The sequence below is a fragment of the Miniopterus natalensis genome, chromosome 7 (assembly GCF_054644295.1).
Source record: "Miniopterus natalensis isolate mMinNat1 chromosome 7, mMinNat1.hap1, whole genome shotgun sequence".
In the NCBI taxonomy this organism is placed as follows: Eukaryota; Metazoa; Chordata; class Mammalia; order Chiroptera; family Miniopteridae; genus Miniopterus; species Miniopterus natalensis.
The window spans coordinates 82,355,011-82,374,120 of NC_142087.1; the positions used below are offsets into that span (position 1 = coordinate 82,355,011).

General features: G+C 52.1%; 1 protein-coding gene across 1 annotated transcript in view; it reads right to left on the reverse strand.

Annotated features, from left to right (window-relative positions):
* Positions 1-6,314: 6,314 nt before the first annotated feature.
* TAF4 (TATA-box binding protein associated factor 4) overlaps positions 6,315-19,110 on the reverse strand; it is a 54,868-nt gene continuing 42,072 nt past the window's right edge. The window contains exon 16 of the mRNA XM_087819208.1: positions 6,315-7,774. Within this exon, the coding sequence (XP_087675334.1) occupies positions 7,607-7,774 (168 nt within the window). The 3' untranslated portion in view covers positions 6,315-7,606. The remainder of the gene's footprint in view (positions 7,775-19,110) is intronic.

Consider the following 19,110-nt stretch of genomic DNA (forward strand, 5'->3'; position numbering starts at 1 on the left):
CCCGTCCATGGCTGCCCGGGGCGGAGGACAGGGAGCGGCCACGGAGGAGGTCACGGGGTCACATGCTGGGTGTCAGGAGGTGATCGACCAAGGGGAGGGGACCAGGACCCCCAGTCCTAAGCCGTGCTATGCAAATCGTCAGGGTCCGGTAGAGGATTGTCCCAGTGTCTGCGGCGTGGCCACACCAGAGCTTCCTGGTAGGGTCAGGGCTGGTGGGAAGTGAGCTGGGATGTTGTGTTTTCATTTGTTTGAGGAAGGTTCATCAAACAAACTTCAGGAGAAGTTCTAAGTGTGAATGTGGCTCAGGACCGAGGCAGCTGTGGACCCTTCTCTCTGAAATCCCGAGGCCCCCTGGACCCCCGGGCTCACCTCAGGGACAGCTGTGCCCGGCCCAGCCCAGGACTCAACAGCCCTTGCACCACCCCACCGAGCCCTTGCTGAGCCCTGCTGAGCCCTTGCTGCCCCTCTGCCCCACGTGGATGTCTGTCTCACGTGCCCCCCTCTAGCTCCCGCCCCTCCCCCTGCCTCTTGTCACTGCCAGGCCCCTGGTTCGTTTTGCCTAAATCCTGCAGGCTGAGGCTGCAGCAGCCTGCTGTGGGATGTCGACAGGGGCCTCCCCGTGGCCGTCCCTGCTCCCAGAGAGCTGGACAGCTGCACCTTCTCCCTCCCACCCCAGTAGCCCCCCCAGGGGATCCTAGATCCATGCCAGAACTGTGTTCCTAGGCCAACGAGTTAGCATCAGCTAAGCACACAGTGTCAAACGTCTCTTACATAGCTTGTAGATACGACGTGTCCATGACCAGGGGACCCGGCAGTGGGGGCGCAGACCGGGCGATGGCAAAGAGCTGGGGCATGATTTCTTTCCTCTGGGAGTTTTATTCTGTGAACAGGACAGTCTGGTGCTGCAGGACGGAGTGTCAGGAGGCCCTGGCCTTGGTCACTGGCACCCCCAGCCCAGGGCCACTGTGTCTGCCAAGCAGGTCTTCTCTTCCTCGTGTCCTTTGGCACATCCAAAGTGTCAGGGTAACAGCCACGCGTCAGGCCCAGGGACACCTCAGTGTCGCCAGTGAGAGCACCAGCCAACACGGTCCTGGGAGAGGGCAGCTCTGTTTTCTCCAGAGTACAAAGCTGGGCGGGGGAGGGAGTCTCAACTGCTGTCGATGCTTAAAGAAATAACCCCAAAAAGCACGACAAAATCTCGCGAACACAGGGCATCGCGGGACGCAGCTCACGCAACGTGGTGTACATAGGCCGGCCGTGGGTGCCATGGCCGGGCACCTCTCTGTATAACTGGAACGCCTTCTGCTTTTCCTTTCTCTCCTCTCCACTTGGATTTTTTTCTTTTTTTTTTTTTGCATGTTTCTTCTGGAAATGGACAAAATGTGTAGCAGCCCGCATGACTGTGGTTGTTTTGGGGAAAGATTCTGGAGTATGATGTATTCACGCTGCAACTCTGAGCATTGCGCAGTTAGACAAATGTTCCGACTTCTTTTGTAATCGTCAACAGCACAACTATTTTGTATTGTTGTTTGTATCATTTTGTACCAAAAAAAAAAAAAAAAATCAGGAAAAAAAAGAGAAGCGCATCGATGTTTTCAATGTATTTTCAGTGCCGGGCGGCCAGTCTTGGTTCTGAGTGAGGAGCAGCTGTGTGGAGTGTCGAGTCCGGGAGCAGGTCGGGCACACACACTGCCCTGAGGAGTAAATAAAGTACCCTTTGAAATAGCCACGCCTGGCTTGCTTTTGTTCCCACGTTCAGAAGCGGATGGTGATCAGGGACACTGGTGGACAAACACGTGGGGTTGGGTGTCAACCATGGGGTCCGTCCACTCAGCAAATGTTGCGTGAGCACCTGCTATGTCTGAGCACTGCTCTAGGCTCTGGGAGTGCAGACGGGAACAAAGCCAGCCCCTCCTCACACCGTGAGGCCCAGGGAAAGTGTGCAAATGAAGGTGCGTGCGCCTGTGTTTCAATATTTCAAAGTTCTCAGATGATCCAACTCAAACTAACAAACTGAAATAGTATATATCCCTCTCCTACTAAAACTGGACACAATGGGTCTGGGCTGCCTGTCGCTACTTCAGCCAATTAAGTAGAGAGAAGGTTGAATCATATGTGAGTATTTATTCCAATAATGCCGGTAACATGGGAGAGCGGCAGGATTTGTCCACATAAAATCTGCTCTACCTGCCCCCCATAAGCCAATTGCTTATACTGGGTAGAAGGACAAAGACTACAGAGGGAAGTGGGCAAAAAGAGTAAGAATTGGTATAATGGTTTACAGGTTAGAGGAAATTTGGGCTGGGGGTCTGCAAAAGGGTAGGGCGCCTCCAGGACCCCTATGTTTCAGGAACAAGGTTATCTTTCCATGAGAAAAGGAGAATGGACGGCACTCTGAGGTCAACTCCCATGGCCCGGGGAGTACAACTCTCAGCCTGCTTAGAAAGTGCTTTTTCTGTTCAGAAAGGAACAATCACGGTTAACACAGCATGATTAATATTTCTGTCCCTAACACTATCCCACAAATAAGCCTTCTTGAGACCATAAAGCTTGGTTCACGTGCAGAATCCTCAGGCCCCTCTCACCCCAGAGTGTGAGTCCGGCCCCCAACCCCCAGGCTCAACTGCCCTTGGAAGCTCTCCAATTGGCCCAGGCTGGTCATGTGATCCAGCCTGCCCTTGACCTCCGGGTTGAGTCTGAGCTGGAGGAGCCCCTGCCTGAAGTGCCAGATGCGGAAGCCACACACCTCACACACCTGAGCCAACCAGGAGGCTGACCCACAGAAGCTCTGCCCTCCTCAGGGAAACCCCACAAATAAGTGGCACAGTCAGACCCAGAGCTGGTCCTTCGGACTCAACCCCAGCACTCCCTCCCAGGCCTTTTCTTGGGCACAAATTTTCATCCACAATAACCTGGATAACAAAAAGTCAGGGCTGATGACGTGCAGTTGACAATTACAGGCACAATTAGCCAGCTGCTAATTCTGAGGGTGCAGACAGCTCGTTACATTCACAATTAGGCTAGTGCTGTGGCCTGCTTCATGGTGGGACAAACGCTTCTGTAACCAGGCCGGGGCCAGGCCCTGGGGGAAGAATCTGCTTTGCACGCCAGGTTCAGAGCAGAGGGCTGGCTGGCCCAAAGGCAAGGCCTGGCCAAAATAACCCCAAGTCCAGCTGGAAGCCCCTTCACTGAGACCCAGGGGCCTACTCTTGGGTCATTTCGCTAGATGGTGGTCGCAGGCCCTCCCCTGTACGTGGGGCCAGGAAGGGCATTCAGAGCGGCCAGCGCTCAAGGGCTCTGCCAGGTGACAGCCCACCCCGCTGGCCAAGGAGGCCTGGTCCAGCCCACTGGGGGTGCTCTGGGACTGGCAATGCTAGAGGACAGGCAGGGCACAGAGACACAATCTGCCCTTCATGGGCCACAGCCTCAGCCACAGGGACAGTCCCCAGCCATGAGTCCAATGCCTGTCTCCTGGCAGGAGTCAAGGCTGGCCTTGCCTGGTACCTGGGGGAAGACAACAGCCCTGAGAAAACCTCCTCAGCTGGGGAAACTGGCTTGATTAGTTAGGAAGCCTTGGGGGGAGGGGGGAACGGGAGCATGGATAGAGGGAAGATGACAATAGAGGGTGGGAGCAGCCGCTCAGCAGAAGGTGGGTGGAAATGGGGTGCCCAGGGAAGGATGGACAGTGGACTGACTGCCCCAGCAGGGCAGGGCTCAGCCCAAGCATGAGGAGGACCTGCCCTTGGCTCTGAGGGCCTGCGACAGCCACATGCAAAGGCTCATGGGACAGCAGCAGGTGGTCTGGAGCTCAGGGCGAGGCTGGGTGGGAACGGATTTGGATGTGATCAGAAAGTGGATGCTGTGAAAGGAGCAGCCGTGCTGTCCCTGGAGGCTGTGATTAGGGAGAACTCATGAGACTCTGGACCAAGTTCAGGTCAAGGCGTCACAGTGATTGCCCGCTTCAGACGATGATGTTGGTGGCTACTGCTGATGGGTGGACATCGCCACCCCAGTTCTGGAATGTGCACCTGGGAGCTGTTTTTACTTAAGAGAGAAATGGACTTCTACTCTGACCCTAATTTTAACTGGTGCACTCGACATGGACACCTGCCCCTCTGGCTCCTGGCAGGTGCCCCACCTCCTGTCCCATCTCACCCCAGACCCTGGCACCCTGAGGAAAGCTTTTGTCCCACACACACACCTCCCTCCCCCACTGGCCCACCAGCATGGTGCTCAATCACAGGTTCCAGGAACTGCCCCACCCATGACAACCCAAGGCCAGGCTGGCGGAGGGGGTTGGTGGCAGAGAGGGGGCTTGGTGTGGAAAATGTCCCTGAGCAGAGACACCATGCAGGCAGGAGGGGGCAGTGGCACAGTTATCACAAATCTGCCAGCACTGGAGGCCTGGACGCAGCATCTCACAATGAGACTGGGAGACACTCTGATTTGCGGGGCCACTGTCCCCAGGAACATGCTAGACGTTCATCCCATGGCTCACTGGGCTCTCACAACAGCCCTGAGGGGCACCCAGCCAGAGACCAAGGCTTCGGCCTTAGCAGACCAACTAACCTGGCCCTGGCCCCATGGCACCCAAGGGCGGAGCAGGGCACATGAGGTGGTGTCCCTGGACCCTCCAGCCTTTGGTTTTAAGCAGCATCATGCGAGAGGGAAAGGGCTTTGGTCCATGGGTGGGGGAAGGGTGAGTGGTCCTGCCAACCCCTCCATAAGCAGGACCCAATCCCAGGGGGTCCCAGAAAAGGCCCATCCTGTAACACCTGTAAAACACCCCCACCCCCCACCCCAGGTTGCAGTGGCCCAGCCAGCAGCCTCCTGGAGACCTGAGTGACAATATGTCGTCCTGACTCAGCCCTCGGTGATGGTATTGGAATGAGGGGGCACTTTGGGGGCTAGTGGCCTCACAGCATTAAACCATCTAGACGGCATTAGGCCTCACCAAAGAAGGGTCCTCAAGGTGGACAGTCAGAGCTCAAGGCTCTGGCACCCACTGAAGGGCAGAGGGCGAGGGGTGTGGCCGAGTGACGGGTCGCACATAGGGGCACACTTCTCCCTCCCTTCTCCCTCCCAGCCCACGTGCCTCGCCTTACACCCCACCAAAAAGAAAGCTGGGTCTGGGCTCTCTCAGGAGGCATCCGAGTCCGGGGTGAGGGCTACAGATGTGCGAGGGGCAGACCATGACCACCAGGCAGATCCTGGGCTTGTCATCAGGAGGGCAGGGTGCCCTTCCCTTAGCAGAAGAGCTGGGCAGCTCCCAGAGATAAGAGCACACCACCCGCACATGCTCAAGTCCCCTCCGCCTCCCATGTGCCCCACCTCCCATGGGTCCTCTATGTTGTCCCCATGCACCCTGCCTGTGCCTGGCCCTCCCTGTTCCCCCCTCCCTCCTCTTCCCGCTGCCCAAGACTGTTTGCTCAGGCCAGCTCAGCCCCCACCCATGTCGAGGCAGCTCTCCTCCCTGTCTGCATTCCCCTCCCAGTGTATCCCACCCCCCAGGTAAGCCCAGGTCCTGAGGACCCATGCTGACACTGCACACCAATGGGACCACGGGCTGGCTGCCCCACACGTGACTCCAAGACACATGGTGGCTATAAAAAGGGGAGATTCCGACAGAGACAGGCACGCACACGGAGAAACCACCACACAGAGGTGAAGAGTGATGCTTCCCAAGGCACGGAACGTGAGAGATGCTGCAAGCCAGGAGCTGGGGGAGGGCCTGGGACGGTCAGCCCTCCGGACCCTGCCTCTTGGGGACCTGGGACATCCAGACCTGGGACACAAATGTCTGCAGTGGAAGGCCCGTCTGCAGTGCTTAGCTGCGCAGCCTCAGGCGGGGGCCATACCTGAACCCTCACCGGCAGACAGGAGGTAGGGCATGGGAGACCCCATCGTCCTGTGTGGTTGTGGGTCTTCATCGGGCCTGGGCCATCCAGACTGCCCAGGCTCACCACCAGGGCCCACACCAGGGCCTACACCAGGGCCTAACCTAGCCTCACCCAGCTGTGCCCCAGCTCATCTGCAGGGACAGGAGCCCCTGCATCCTCACAGCACAGGTCCATCTGTGTCGGGGGAGGTGGCTGAGACTGAGAGCCCACTTGAGGTGTGAGCTCAGCACCACCTAGACCAGCCACAGGCCAGGCCTTACTCTGCAGTGCCTACGTCCTGTCCTTGGAGGGTCACTGGGTTTTAGATACTGATTCTAACAAGTAGCTCATAAATAAGCCCCTCAGCAGAACCAGAGGGGAGTCTCTGGTGGTGGAGTCTAAAACTGGAACACTGGGAAAAATAGGCAAAACAAATACAGATAAATTTGTTTTTAATAAAGGAGTTAATTTTCTTTCAACCCTATATAAAACAATAGCAATTAAAAACTTCATTTTCTGAAAGTAAAATATTTACATATGAACAAGTAACTGTGCAAAATTTACATGAAAAAATGGAAAGACGGGGATTTCCTAAAAGACAAAATAAAAGGTGTAACAGTTCTCAGGTGTCGGTAAAAAATACTGATCAGCTCACACTCGCGCAAATTGGAGTCTACCGTGAGGTTCCCACGGAGAAAGCCCAAGTATTTACAGTCATAAAAGTACTATCAATAGACAATTTAATACAATAACCTCTGAAAATATAAAGAACCAATTAGTATATTTGTAATAAAAAAATAGGTACAAAGAAGGGGCTTTGCTCTGGACATCTGTAAAGTGGGCCCACAGCTCGCATACAGTCTCTTAGCAAAATAATTATAGTTTACATAGGCATTTCATGTTATGTGCCAAAATTATGTACAATTACTGACAAAATACACCAACCATTTTTCAACACTTGATTCACACTGAGAAACAGTCTTTTGATGATTCTTCTCAACTCTGATTTTATTTCATCTAAGTTTTCACTTTTAGCTAAAAAACACAGTGCAAGTAAAATATATTTATGCTGAAAAGGTTTTCATTTCTTTTAACTTTACAGCTTTACAAACTATAGCAAATAAAATGCATTTGTACAGATGCCGACCACACATCCAGGAGCCGCCAGGGCCAGCTCCGAGAGGCAGGAGAGTGACAGCCCGGAGGCCGTGGGTGGGTCGTGTTCCTCGAGAGTGCTGAACAAAGAGGGAGGGGGGATAAATAGTCTAAAAATCAGTTTGCTTTGCCAACTGACTGATACAAAAATAAAATAAATGAAATGAGGTCATTGGCTTGCAGACACACACCTACGCAGTAAGTGGGGTTGAACTAAAACCCAATGCACAAATAATGTGAAACCCGCTAGGAGGTGAGAGGGCAGCTAATTATTTGCTAAACGAGTCCGTCAGTTTTTATATATGGCTTGTTTGGCAAGAAGGCCACTCAATCGAAAATGAGTTAGGATTTAATTGTCCATTAAGAGAGCCCACAGGCCTCTGTTTTCTCTGTTACAGAAACTTGTTTTCTTCCGGACTGAAGAGTTGACTTAGAAACAGGAATATAAAACGGTTCCATTGCAAAGAGGTGGCTGTTTTTTAAACAATATCCCATTTGCTTGTTACAAAAAGGCGTAATCTGCAAATACATAAAAAACGTCCCCAGGCGTCTCCGCGGAGATGCCGCCCCTGCTACTTAAGGAACGCTTTGTAGAGCAGCAGTGAATGGCTAGTCTCCCGTTCATTTTCTAAACAGAATATGAGGTCCCTGAGGTTGACCCGTGTGATCCTTTGTCGTGTGAACTGTCTGGGGGTTCCCACGCCGGAGCCGCCAGGGACCGCAGAGCCCGGGCCCGACCCCTAGTGACAAAGGAGAAGACAGTCAAGTTAGTGGTGCACGGAGGGGGGGGGGGGCAGGACTCAGGGTGGAAGAAAGGGCAGGGCCAGGTAAGGGAGCCTCGATTCTCCCTCAGTGTCCCAAGGAACTGCCTGTGGAGGAAGCCAGGCTGGGGACGGCCCTGCCCCACAGGCCCACTCCTTGAGCTGAAGTGCTTTATGAGTCCCCACAGGGAGGGGTAAGGCAGGGGCACAAACCCAAACGGACCTGACCTGCAGGGCTGCGCTCTCCGGGCACAGACTCCAGAACACTGACCCCATGACTCCCTACTGAGCTTAGGCTCTGGCCCCTGTGGTCTGAGGAGGGAAGAGATAGTGGCTCCTGCCCAAGGGGCTCAGGTGGGGCAGATGCCTGGGGCCAGCCTATCATCCCCACTTCTCTGACAAAGGCACATTCCCGATGCCACAAGGTCTAATTCAGGAACCAAACAGGCCGGTGGTCAGCTGGCTGGGCCACAGCACTCCGTGGTCACCACTAGGGGGGGACTCCCTGCTGATCTGAATGGGATGCAGCCCGCACCCGACATCCAGCATGGGTCTGAGTCTCTGGCGCTTGTGGAGACGGAGTCTGGGGGGGATCCCTCAGCAGCAGCATCCATGGTCTCAGCACGTCACCGTCTCCATTGCACACTCTGGGTACAAGCCACACAACTCCCACTGCGCAGCTCTTGGGTTTCCAATTGGACTGAAACCTGAGTGTCTGTGTCTGATGATGAAAGCCGCTTGTGTGTGTTTCAAGTGCAAACCACCCTGGCGTTTTCACGCATTTCCTCCAGGCTTAAGGTGAGGGCAGAACGAAGCTGCCTGCGGCAGGTGGCAGGTGGGGCTGCGCCTGGTCCCCCACCTGCGCCCACGCCCCCCCGCCCTGGTGGTCCTGGAGTCTCAGGCGCATCTTCTACCAATAAATTGCCCAGTAGCTCTGGGCCCCTGAAAAGGCCACACTGAAAGCAGCAGCTTAGAGGAGGAAATAGCCTGAGGAGAGCCACAGGCAGGAGCGGAGGTCCGTTTCAGGCAGGACAGTTGGGGGGGCCCTGGATGATGGCCTCCGCCCACCTGCAGCGTCGATTTAGCCACACTGGCCTGGGCTCAGAGGCAGGAGTACATCAGATAACAAAGGCACCCCTACATCTCGGACTAGGTGTCTGACACCCACTCTCAACCTGAACCACATTTATGTTCCTATCAGAACAGCTCAGCAGCCGAAAAGGGACGGGGGAGGCCCTCGCTGAGCATAAATTTAAAGGTATACGAGAGAGATCGAGACGGACAGTATCTTCTAAAGAACAAAACAAATGAACAAATGAAACAGAAAGAGAGACGGGTGAAGGCAACTAGGAACCGAGAGCCCGTATGGAATGAGAGCATCCAGGGGTGTGGTCAACGTCGCAGCATCTTTGCTTGGTGCCATCTCATCACAGGGACCCTTGTAATGCACAGAGACAGCAAGTCACTGTGCGTCTGAAACTAACAGAATGTGATAAATCAATTATATATCTTTTTAAAAAAATATATTTTAATGGAATATATTTTTGAAATTGAAACTGTTGCAAAAAAATTCTGTTGGGCACCCGTCCACAGGGCACCCATGAAAGCGGCCAGGCGCCTCCCAGCCTGGGCTCTGAAGGTCAACCAACAGAGGAAAGCAGCATTTCTCACAGTTCTGTGACTTTTATAAAAATCCTGTGCTCATCCTGGCCGGTTTGGCTCAGTGATTAGAGCGTTGGCTAGCAGACTGAAGGGTCCTGGGTTCAATTCTGGCCAAGGGCACGTACCTCGGTTGCAGACTTGATCCCTGGCCCAGGTTGGGGCACATTCGGGAAGCAACCAATTGACGTATCTCTCTCACACTGATGTTTCTCTCTCTCCCCCCCCCCAAACTCTCTCTGAAAAGCAATGGGAAAAAAAAATCCTCGGGTGAGAATTAAAAAATAAAATAGAATTTTAATAACCTATGCTCAGAAGTATCCTACCTGGTGCCCAAAGTTCTTCTAATGACATGGGGTGAGTGCTATTTTTCCATTTCTCCCCCCAGAGGGCAGGTGTTCACTGTCATATTGCAGCACTCTGGCTCCGGAGGAGGGTCCAGTCTTGGGGGGTGGAGGAGGCCTGAGGAAGAGGCCCCAGGAGGAAGGATAGCTCTGCCCACCGCAGCCGAAGGACCCACAGGGAACCCCGAGGGAGGGCAGGGGCAGTTCTGCTCCATTCTGCAAACACTGGGGTAGAAGTAACAACCCTGGACATGTCCCAAGTGTGCGAGAGTGAAGGGGGGGGGCTCAGAGACTGTGGGTGAGCGAGGACAGGTTAAGGTCCTGCAAGACAAGGATGTGAGAGGACACGTGACCCCTTCTCATAGCCTAATTGAACAAAAAACCTGCCAAGCTACTCCAACTTTGCAATGCTGCCAGAAGAGGGCGCTATCAGCCCATTCACCTTGTAAAACGCCGAATCCGAGATTAGCAAGGCCATGAAGGACCAATGCAAAAAATCAGAACACAAAATGCCACACCAGCACCAAGAGATGGGGTCTGGAAAGAGAAGGAAACTGTAAGAGGGCACTTCCAACAATAAGAAAGTATGTACACAAACATTTGAAAATGGGAAAATCATCTTGAATCCAAAACTCAAAAATCAGGAAAGAAAGAAATTTAAAAACAAGGAAATGAGTTCATTGAACACAAGAACTAGAAAGAGAAGACAAAAATAGCTCAGAAATGAATAAATTCATTGCAAGCATTCACCTGGGCCAGGGATCGAGCCTGCAACCGAGGCATCTGCCCTTGCCCAGGGGCGAGCTAACTCAAAACTAGAAAGGAGGAAAGGAGCCGAGGTGAGGAATGGGAAGGGTCAGGAAAGGGGACAGTGCAAATGGAAGACACACAGAGCTCACCCGTGCCCTGGCGACGAGGACAGCAGGTCAGAACTAGGACTGAGACTGCAGTCCAAGAAAGCCTTCCAGAAACAAAGAACAAAATCCACACACTGAAAGGGCCCTGGGAAAACTAAACCGTGAAAGCCAACTCTGATAGAACCTCCTAACACTTCGTTTCAAAGACAACACTCAGCCCTCTGGTCAAAAAGAGAACACAAACTCTGCAGACAAGAGTTACCCTGGCATCAGGCTTCTCACAACCAGCATACGAAGCCGGACAGCCACAGACCCGCACTGAACCCTGACAGGAGGCACGCGTCAGGCGTTCCGGTCCACCGCCTGGGCTCCACCTCAGGCCAAAGTGATCCAGTCTCATCCTATGACGTGGAGACTGCCCCAAGGCTGCATGAAGGCTCTGCCACTGGACGGGTGCCATCTAGACGAGACAGACACCACAGCACAGACGGGCAGAGACGAGCACCTGGACACGAGAATGTTCAGCAACACCAAAGAAAGGACAAGACGGGAGGACGAGTGACAAACATCTTGCGCTGTGACAAGGGGAACTGATGTGACACAGAAGAGAAGGAGAGGAAACGGGATAGAGGGCGAGCTCATTGACTGACTGACTGACAGCCAGCAGGTGACCCAACAAGCCAGCTGAGGAGTCAACAGTGACATGGAAACCAGGGGAATAGGCGCTCGGAAAAGGTTTAAGTGCAGAGGTGACCCCCAGAATACAACTGCCAATGGGGAAGGGGAAGGGAAAGGGGCTCCCAGAACACACAGGGTGCTGAGCAGAAATGGGGGGGGCAGCACCTGCATGTGTACAGCTCTGTCAGACCACAGCAAAGCTTCACCCCAAAACAAGCCATGAAGATCAGCCCAGATGTGGGAGTCCCCACAGCATACAACAGCACATCACTGCACTCAAATGGGGACAGCCACCCTGGAGGGGCAAGCCCACCTAAGCAACTCCAGGAGGAGGGCTGGGCCTGACCCTGTAAAACTAAATATAAACAGGACAGCCAGAACGTACACTCTCAATGGCGCACCTCCTTCCCACGGGGCTCAGTGCCTCTGAACCCCTTCAGCTATCCATTAGGGCTGAACAAGCCAGTTAGCCCATTGCATGACAAGAACCAGGTTCCCACAGAGGAAGGAGGGGTGGCTGGGAAGAGCCTGAGGTGCAAGTATAAACCCACTGTGCTTAGCACAGGTACACATGGGCATGAACAAAACGATACAACAGATGAGTGTGCATGCGGAGCCCACGGGGGCCGGAAGCAGGAGCTCACCGGGGCCCAGACCCTGGTCCCCAAACATGACTCTCCAGCAAAAGGAACCAGGGCTTCTCAGAGAAATGGCTGATCCCCTAGTTATGGCAGGAAAAGTATAAGATAAGCCTGAAACAGCCTGCAGTGTGAGAAAGGGAAGAATCATTAAAAGGTGAGCCAACCTGAAGGAGGCTGAAATGACCAAAGCCAGACCATCTGAGCATAAAGCAAACAGATGGTAGTAACAGATCATCGCTGACGGAATAAACCCACTCTCCACGAGTAGGCAGGTGGGAGCACCAGGCAAACATCACAGCAACAGCCGACGCAGGCGACCCTGGCACTGAAACCATGCAGACACTAGTGAGCGAACGGATGACAAGACCCAGGACAGCAGTGCAGTCCCTATGTCGCCCACCAGCCACCCGTCTCAAAGGGAATGCAGGAACTTCACAGCAAGTCCCCGCAGGCCCCACGTGAAGCACGTGCAGTTATGACCAGCACGGGGGTCTCCCACTGTGACGCCTTGAGGACGACACAGGATCACTGTTGTGACTGTCCAGCAAAACTGTATGACCTGAGTTTAACCACGAGGAAGCATAAGATCAGCTCAAATTAAGGGACTTTACCAAATAACCACCCGCACTATTCAAAAGTGGCATGATCAGAAAGGACAGGAAAGACTGAGGACTGTCTTGGACGGGAAGAGACCAAGGAGCTGTGATGAGCAAACACCCCGAGGGATCCTGGACAAGAGCCTGCAGCAGGACAGGACATTGGTGGAAACAGCAAAATATCAAATCCTGAGTAAAAGTTGCAAAAGATATGTCTGATAAAGAACTGTTATCCACAATATACAAAGAATCCTGACACCTCAATAAGAAAACAACCAGATTTTGCCCAGCTGGCATGGCTTAGAGGTTGAGCATCGACCTAGGATCCAGGAAATAGGGGTTCGATTCCCAGTCAGGGCACAACGTCTGAGTTGCAAGCTCGATCCCCAGATCAATGACTCTCTCATCGTTGATGTTTCTCTCTCTCTCTCTCCTCCTCTCCCTTCCTCTCTCTGAAAACAATAAAGACATATTTAAATATATATATTTAAAAATTAAAAAGTAAAAAAAAAAAAAGAGAAACCACCAGATTTAAAAATGGGACAAGGCCCTCACAGACCCCTCACCAAAGATGCACAGGTGGCCAATCAGCAAATGCAAAGACGCTCCACATCCCATGTCATCAGGCAAATGCAAATTAAACAACAATGAGACTCCCCTGCGCACCTATCAGAACGGCCACAATCCAGAGCGCTGACAACACCAAGTGCTGACGAGGCCGCGGAGCAGCGGGAAGGCTCGGTCACTGCTGGTGGGAACGCAGACGGTGCGGCCACTTTGGAAGACAGCTTGGTGGTTTCTCACAAAAGTAAACAGACTCAGGATCCAGCTGTCATGCTCCCTGGTATTTACCCAAAGGAGCTAAAAGCTGATGTCCACACAGAATCCTGCACACAGACATTGACAGCAGCTTTGTTCATAATTGACAGGACTGGAAGCAGCCAAGACATCCTTCAGTAGGTGGATGGATGAACTGCGGTCCATCCAGACAGTGAAATATTACTCAGCACTAAAAAGAAATGAGCTGTAAAGTCATGAAAAGATGTGGAGGAACCTCACATGCATATGACTAAGTGAAACAAGCCCATCTGGAACGGGACACACTGTGTGGCTCCAACCATGTGACATTCCGGAAAAGGCGACGCTGTGGAGACAGCAGACAGATCAGTGGTGCCAAGGGGCTGGGGAGGAGATTGAACAGGTGGGGCACAGAGGGCTCGGGGCAGCGGGACTGCTCTGCGTGACGCTGTCGCGGTGGACATGTCATTACACATTTGTCCAGACCCACAGAACGTGCAACACCGAGAGCAACCCATGTAACCTGTGGGCTCTGGAATGATGTCGTCGATGCAGGTTCGCTTACGGTAACAAATGCACCATCGGGTGGGCTGTGGTAGGTAGGGGTGGCAGGGGGTACAAGGGACTCTCTATACTTTCCTCTCAATTTTGCTGTGAACCTAAAACTGCCCTAAAAAAAGTTTATTTAAAAAATTAAATTCTGAAAAACAAAATGAAATAAAACCTTCAGTGAACAGTATCATACCAATGATACGCATTGGGGAATGCTGGGTGACGGACATACGGAAACCCTCCAAAGTTTTTGCAACTTTTCTCTGTGTATAAAATTAGTTCAAAATAAAAAGACTGTTTTTTTAAAAAAGACATACCCTGAGGAAATAATCCTAAACTCAGGAATAAAAAGACGAGAAACTAAGCATCATCTCTGATGGAGAGGCAGACAATTCTGGACTCACACACATACATGCACACACACATCCCTGAGTTTAAACGGCAAAGACAACACTGTGTGGGACCCCTACTGCTATCATTGGTGACAAGCTTCCCACTGCCTCATCTGGCTCCCCATCCTTATGATGTTCCACACCCCCCACGCATGGAAGCTCCTGGTCTGTCCTTAGAGGTTTTCTGGGTATTTCACCACCTATGTGAAAAGTTACCAACATGCCTTTCCCGGGAATCTGCCTTCCCCTCCTCCCGCCAATGTGGTTGGAATTGGTTACACTGAGCAAAACACCATGTGCACTGAGGACAGCAGCCGGACCCAACCCAGGTCTCACATTAACATAGAACTTGCTTTAGATCCAAAAAGGGGTGCACACGCACGCACACCCAGGACACGCAGCACACACGTGCGCACACGCACTCACGCACATACATGCACACACACGCACGCATGGGCACCTGCACTGAAAGGAACCAGGGCTCTGGAGCAGCTGCGGGCGGGGCGGGCAGGCGCCCTCCCACCAGCTGGAATGGGACGCTTGAGGAAGGAGACGCCATTTCAAAAGGATGTAGAAAGCAGCCTGAAGCAGCGCCCACTGACCACCTCGAGACAAGGACGACTGATTACCACCCACTGAGAGCACAGGAAGCCACCAGTCCCGGCACTGGTGAAGGAGTCAGATGAAGGGCTAAGGGGGAAGGCAAAGCCCTTCAAGGAGGCGGCTCCTGATGGAGGAGGTGTGACGACAGGCATCCCAGTGTAGCACCCTGTGGTCTCCGCATGCAGGTGGCAGGTGTGCGGATCTGAGGCTGGGGGTCTGGTGGGGAAGAAGACCTGCGCAGCCCTGCAACGCCTCCTAAGTAGAGGTGGCTCTGAGGGCGCAGAATGACTGCACAGGAGTGACCTGGCAGGTGCCAGCTGAACCAGGTGATATTGTCAAGGTCACCAGGATGCAGAGGTCAACAAGGGAGCCTCCTGCCTGATGACCAGAGCAGAGCACCAGCAATCTGAGCCCAAGGCCTGACCTCTAACCCTGCCCAAAATAGGGACATTCGAGAGACTAACGAGGCACATGAACTGGACTGAAGAGAAAAGAGACGCCTCCAGGACAGTGGGTGAGGTGTGACTTGTCCAAGGACTGGTCGGTGGCCGGATCCATGCTGATTTCCCGATGACAGGATTGGCTATTCAGCAGCAGTGCATGTGTGTGACAGTGTCAGCATGTCAGAGGCACTGTGTGTGTGTGTACATATGGAAAACAATGTAATAATTAGTAATGATACAAGAATTAACTCTGTGTTTCATGTACTCACAACTGTAACCCTACTGCCCACCCGTCAGTTTAAATATTGTATGTGTACTACACCATCACACACAGGGGCGCTGGGGGCAGAGTGCAGGGCAAAACGTAGATGAAGTGCTCAGAATGGAGAATCCAAACGCAGTTCTCTGTACTAGTCCTACAGTTACTCTGTGGGTTTGAAACTATTTTCAAGTAAAAACATTTTTAAACAAGTTCATCAGCATATCTGGGGGAGATGGTAGCAGGGACAGCATTTTTAGGATCTTGTCAAAGGCCCATATAAAACCCAGAGCAACCAGGTAGCAACACCAAAACCAGCAACAGTCTTGGGAACAAAGCCCGTGGAGGTGAGCCACTGCAGCCAAAGCCATGTGGGGTAGTCGGAGAAAGGCAGCCCGCACAGCCAGCCTGCAGCCCAGGAAACGGCAGCCCTTCACTGGAAGAGCGCGGCTCATTCGCGAGCAAGAGCTAACCTGGGAGGCTCACATAGCAGCCCAGCACTGGGGACGGTCACAGTACTGGCCAGAGCTCCCAGTCAGGGATTCAAGTCCAGCAGGAGGAGACAGCAGGGACAGAGAAAGGTGGAGATCAATAGGGCAGGGGGCCAAGCCATGGACTCTCAGAACTCAAGCATCCACTCTTGTATCACCATGTAAATAAACACTATATGAGGAGCCCAATCAAGTCACAAACCTCCCTCAGACCACACTGCTTCTTAAAAGTTCAAGAAAACAAATTCACGAAAGTGAGCAACTGAAACACATCAGAGTCAAGTCCCATACAAGACTCTAGAGCACAGCTGGGGAACCTTTTTTCTGCCAAGGGCCATTTGGATATTTATAACATCACTCTCCAGCCATACAAAATTGTCAAGTTAAAAATTAGCTATTAAAAAAGCTCCTAGGCCTGGCTGGGCGTGGCTCTGTGGTTGAGCATCGACCTGGGATCCAGGTGATAGGGGTTCGATTCCCGGTCAGGGCACATGCCAGGGGTTGCGGGCTCGATCAATGACTCTCTCATCATTGATGTTTCTGTCTCTCTCTCCCTCTCTCCTTTCCTCTCTCTGAAATCAATAAAGATATATTAAAAAATAAAATAAAATAATAAAATAAAATAATAATAAAATAAAAAAGCTCCTAGATTTACTGAATTTCGAGTCCCGCCTGTGGTTGCCGGGGCAGGGCCAGACCAGACGACTTCTCTGGCCATACACGGCCCGAGGGCTGGACATTTCCCATCCGTGCACTAGAGGAAAAGAGAATTAGGAGCAAAGCAACATCCCTACAGACGACAAAAACAGAGGGAAACTGTACCATACTCACTCACAACAAGCTAAAGACATTCAGGAAATAACAAAAGGCATGAAAGAACAGAAAATCAGAACTGACAAACTTAGGGACGCGGTGACAAAGCCAAGAGACAGAAATCAGAAGTGAAGTTTCATCTGAGAGATGAAGGAGCACACGAGCAAAGCAGCATGAAAACAATCTCTTAAGAAATTACTGCGGTGGAAAGAACGGAAGTGTCAGTTTTTAAAAAAAGAGCGATTAAAAGAATTCAGGCAGAGCAGATACAACACAGGGCAACGGGAGTCTCTGAAGAGGGAATCGTTCGACGCCGTCGCTGAGGGAAGCAGGGCCCGGCGCTGCGCGCTGGGAGACGCGTGGGCTCCGTCCGAGGCGCTGGCCGGAGTGGCCAACTCCAGACGAGCGAAGGCCGCAGAGGAAAGAATTCTCTGGGCATCTTTGGGCAAAAAGGACACAACCTGTGACAGAGATGCAGCAGCATCAGACTGGCAGCAACGCCTCTCCCGGGACACAGCATTTGGAGCAACACATGTAAGGTTCTCAAGGGAAGAAATGTGAGCCAAGGATTTTATTCTGTCAAAACTATCAGGATGTGAGAATTTGGGGAGTGGTGGCCCCCAGGGACTATGCCCACAAAGTCCAGGAGAGTGAGATTCAAAAACGCAAGACGACTAAGCAGACGTCATCTATAGACTAGTCCTCAGCATCTCACATAGCCACTTGCTGAGCTGAGCGCAGACGACGGAAGAGCTGAGTGCGTCACGCCCACAGTGGGCAAACACGTTCTCCTGCCTGGCAGGAGACCGAGGCCACACTCCTGGCATCCAGGAGGAAGGACCACTCCCTAGAGTAGGACTCACCCTAACAAGCCTAAAACCAACCTGGCCAGGGAAGGCGGAGTTTGCAGTTGAGCTTGCTAGGTAGAAGGGCTTCAGAGACGCCGAGAGCTTCATACAGACGCTTACTAACACCAAAGTGACAAGCAGGCCTTGCAGCAGAACTGCCTGCTGCAACACGAATGACATCCACATTCCAGAGGAAGATTAAACCGAGTCACTCAGCCATCATGACGATAGCCAGCATCCCATCAACACTCCAAGTGTGACCCACAGTTGGGGGGCGGGGCTGAGCCTGAGATGAGCCTGAGACAGCCCAGGTGTTGGGCTTGACAAAGACATTTGGCAGTTTTCACAGACAGGTTCAAAGAATAATGGGAAAATATGGTTTCAACACGGGGCAGATGGGGATCTCTGCAAAGAATTAGAAACCAGAGAAACCTAAGTGAAAATCCTATACCGTCAGAATGCACTAGCAAATGGAAACTGCACCGAAGGGGCTGAGCACCTGCCTGAAAATGTGGTCAGGGAACTTGAGAATCAAGCAGTAGAAATTACCCAGTCTGAAAAAATGTGGCATGTATGTGCAACTGGGAGTCCGGTAGAAAAAAGTAAGACCGGACAGAAAAGAATTTTGAAGGAATAAAAGCCAAAATATTCCACATCTGAGGAAAAATGCTCTCCCAGAGATCCAAGAGCCCCACAAAGGTTACGTATCAATAGAACCAAGTATAAACACAACACAAACTTCTAAAAATGAAAATGATCATCTCAGAAACAGGTGGAGAAGTGAGACACACTGGGAACAGGGAGAAAACTTAATCTGTAATCCCGTCTGCTGGGGTCCGGAGACAGTGGAGAACCAGTGGGAAGCAGCAGACGATGCACAGACGCGGCTGTTTACCAGGTTTAAGAGCAGGAGTTTGGGATTCGGCAAAGCACACCATCTAGCCTCCCTTCTCCTCTGTGACTGGGACAAGAAACACAGCATTAGGACAGGAAGGAGGGAGCATCAGTGGTAAAATAGAGGGGTTAAGGAATAGAGGGGAACGTAAGGATGGCTAATTCCTGCATTCACAGGTCCCTTTTAGTCTGATGTCCCATAAAATTAAATGATATATACCTGGATTTGCTTGGCTTATTTGAGAATGTAGGAGAAATTATATCTTAAATTAAAAAAGAGTTGGGGGGGAAAAAACAGACTGTCGAACCAGGATTTTATACTCAGGGAAAACATTATTCAAAACTGAGAGAGAAATACAACCATTTTCAATAATCAAGAGTGAGGCCTCCACCCAGCCAGCTGCACTGTAATAACCAGGTGAGTGCTGCCGATGGGAAGGGCCTTGA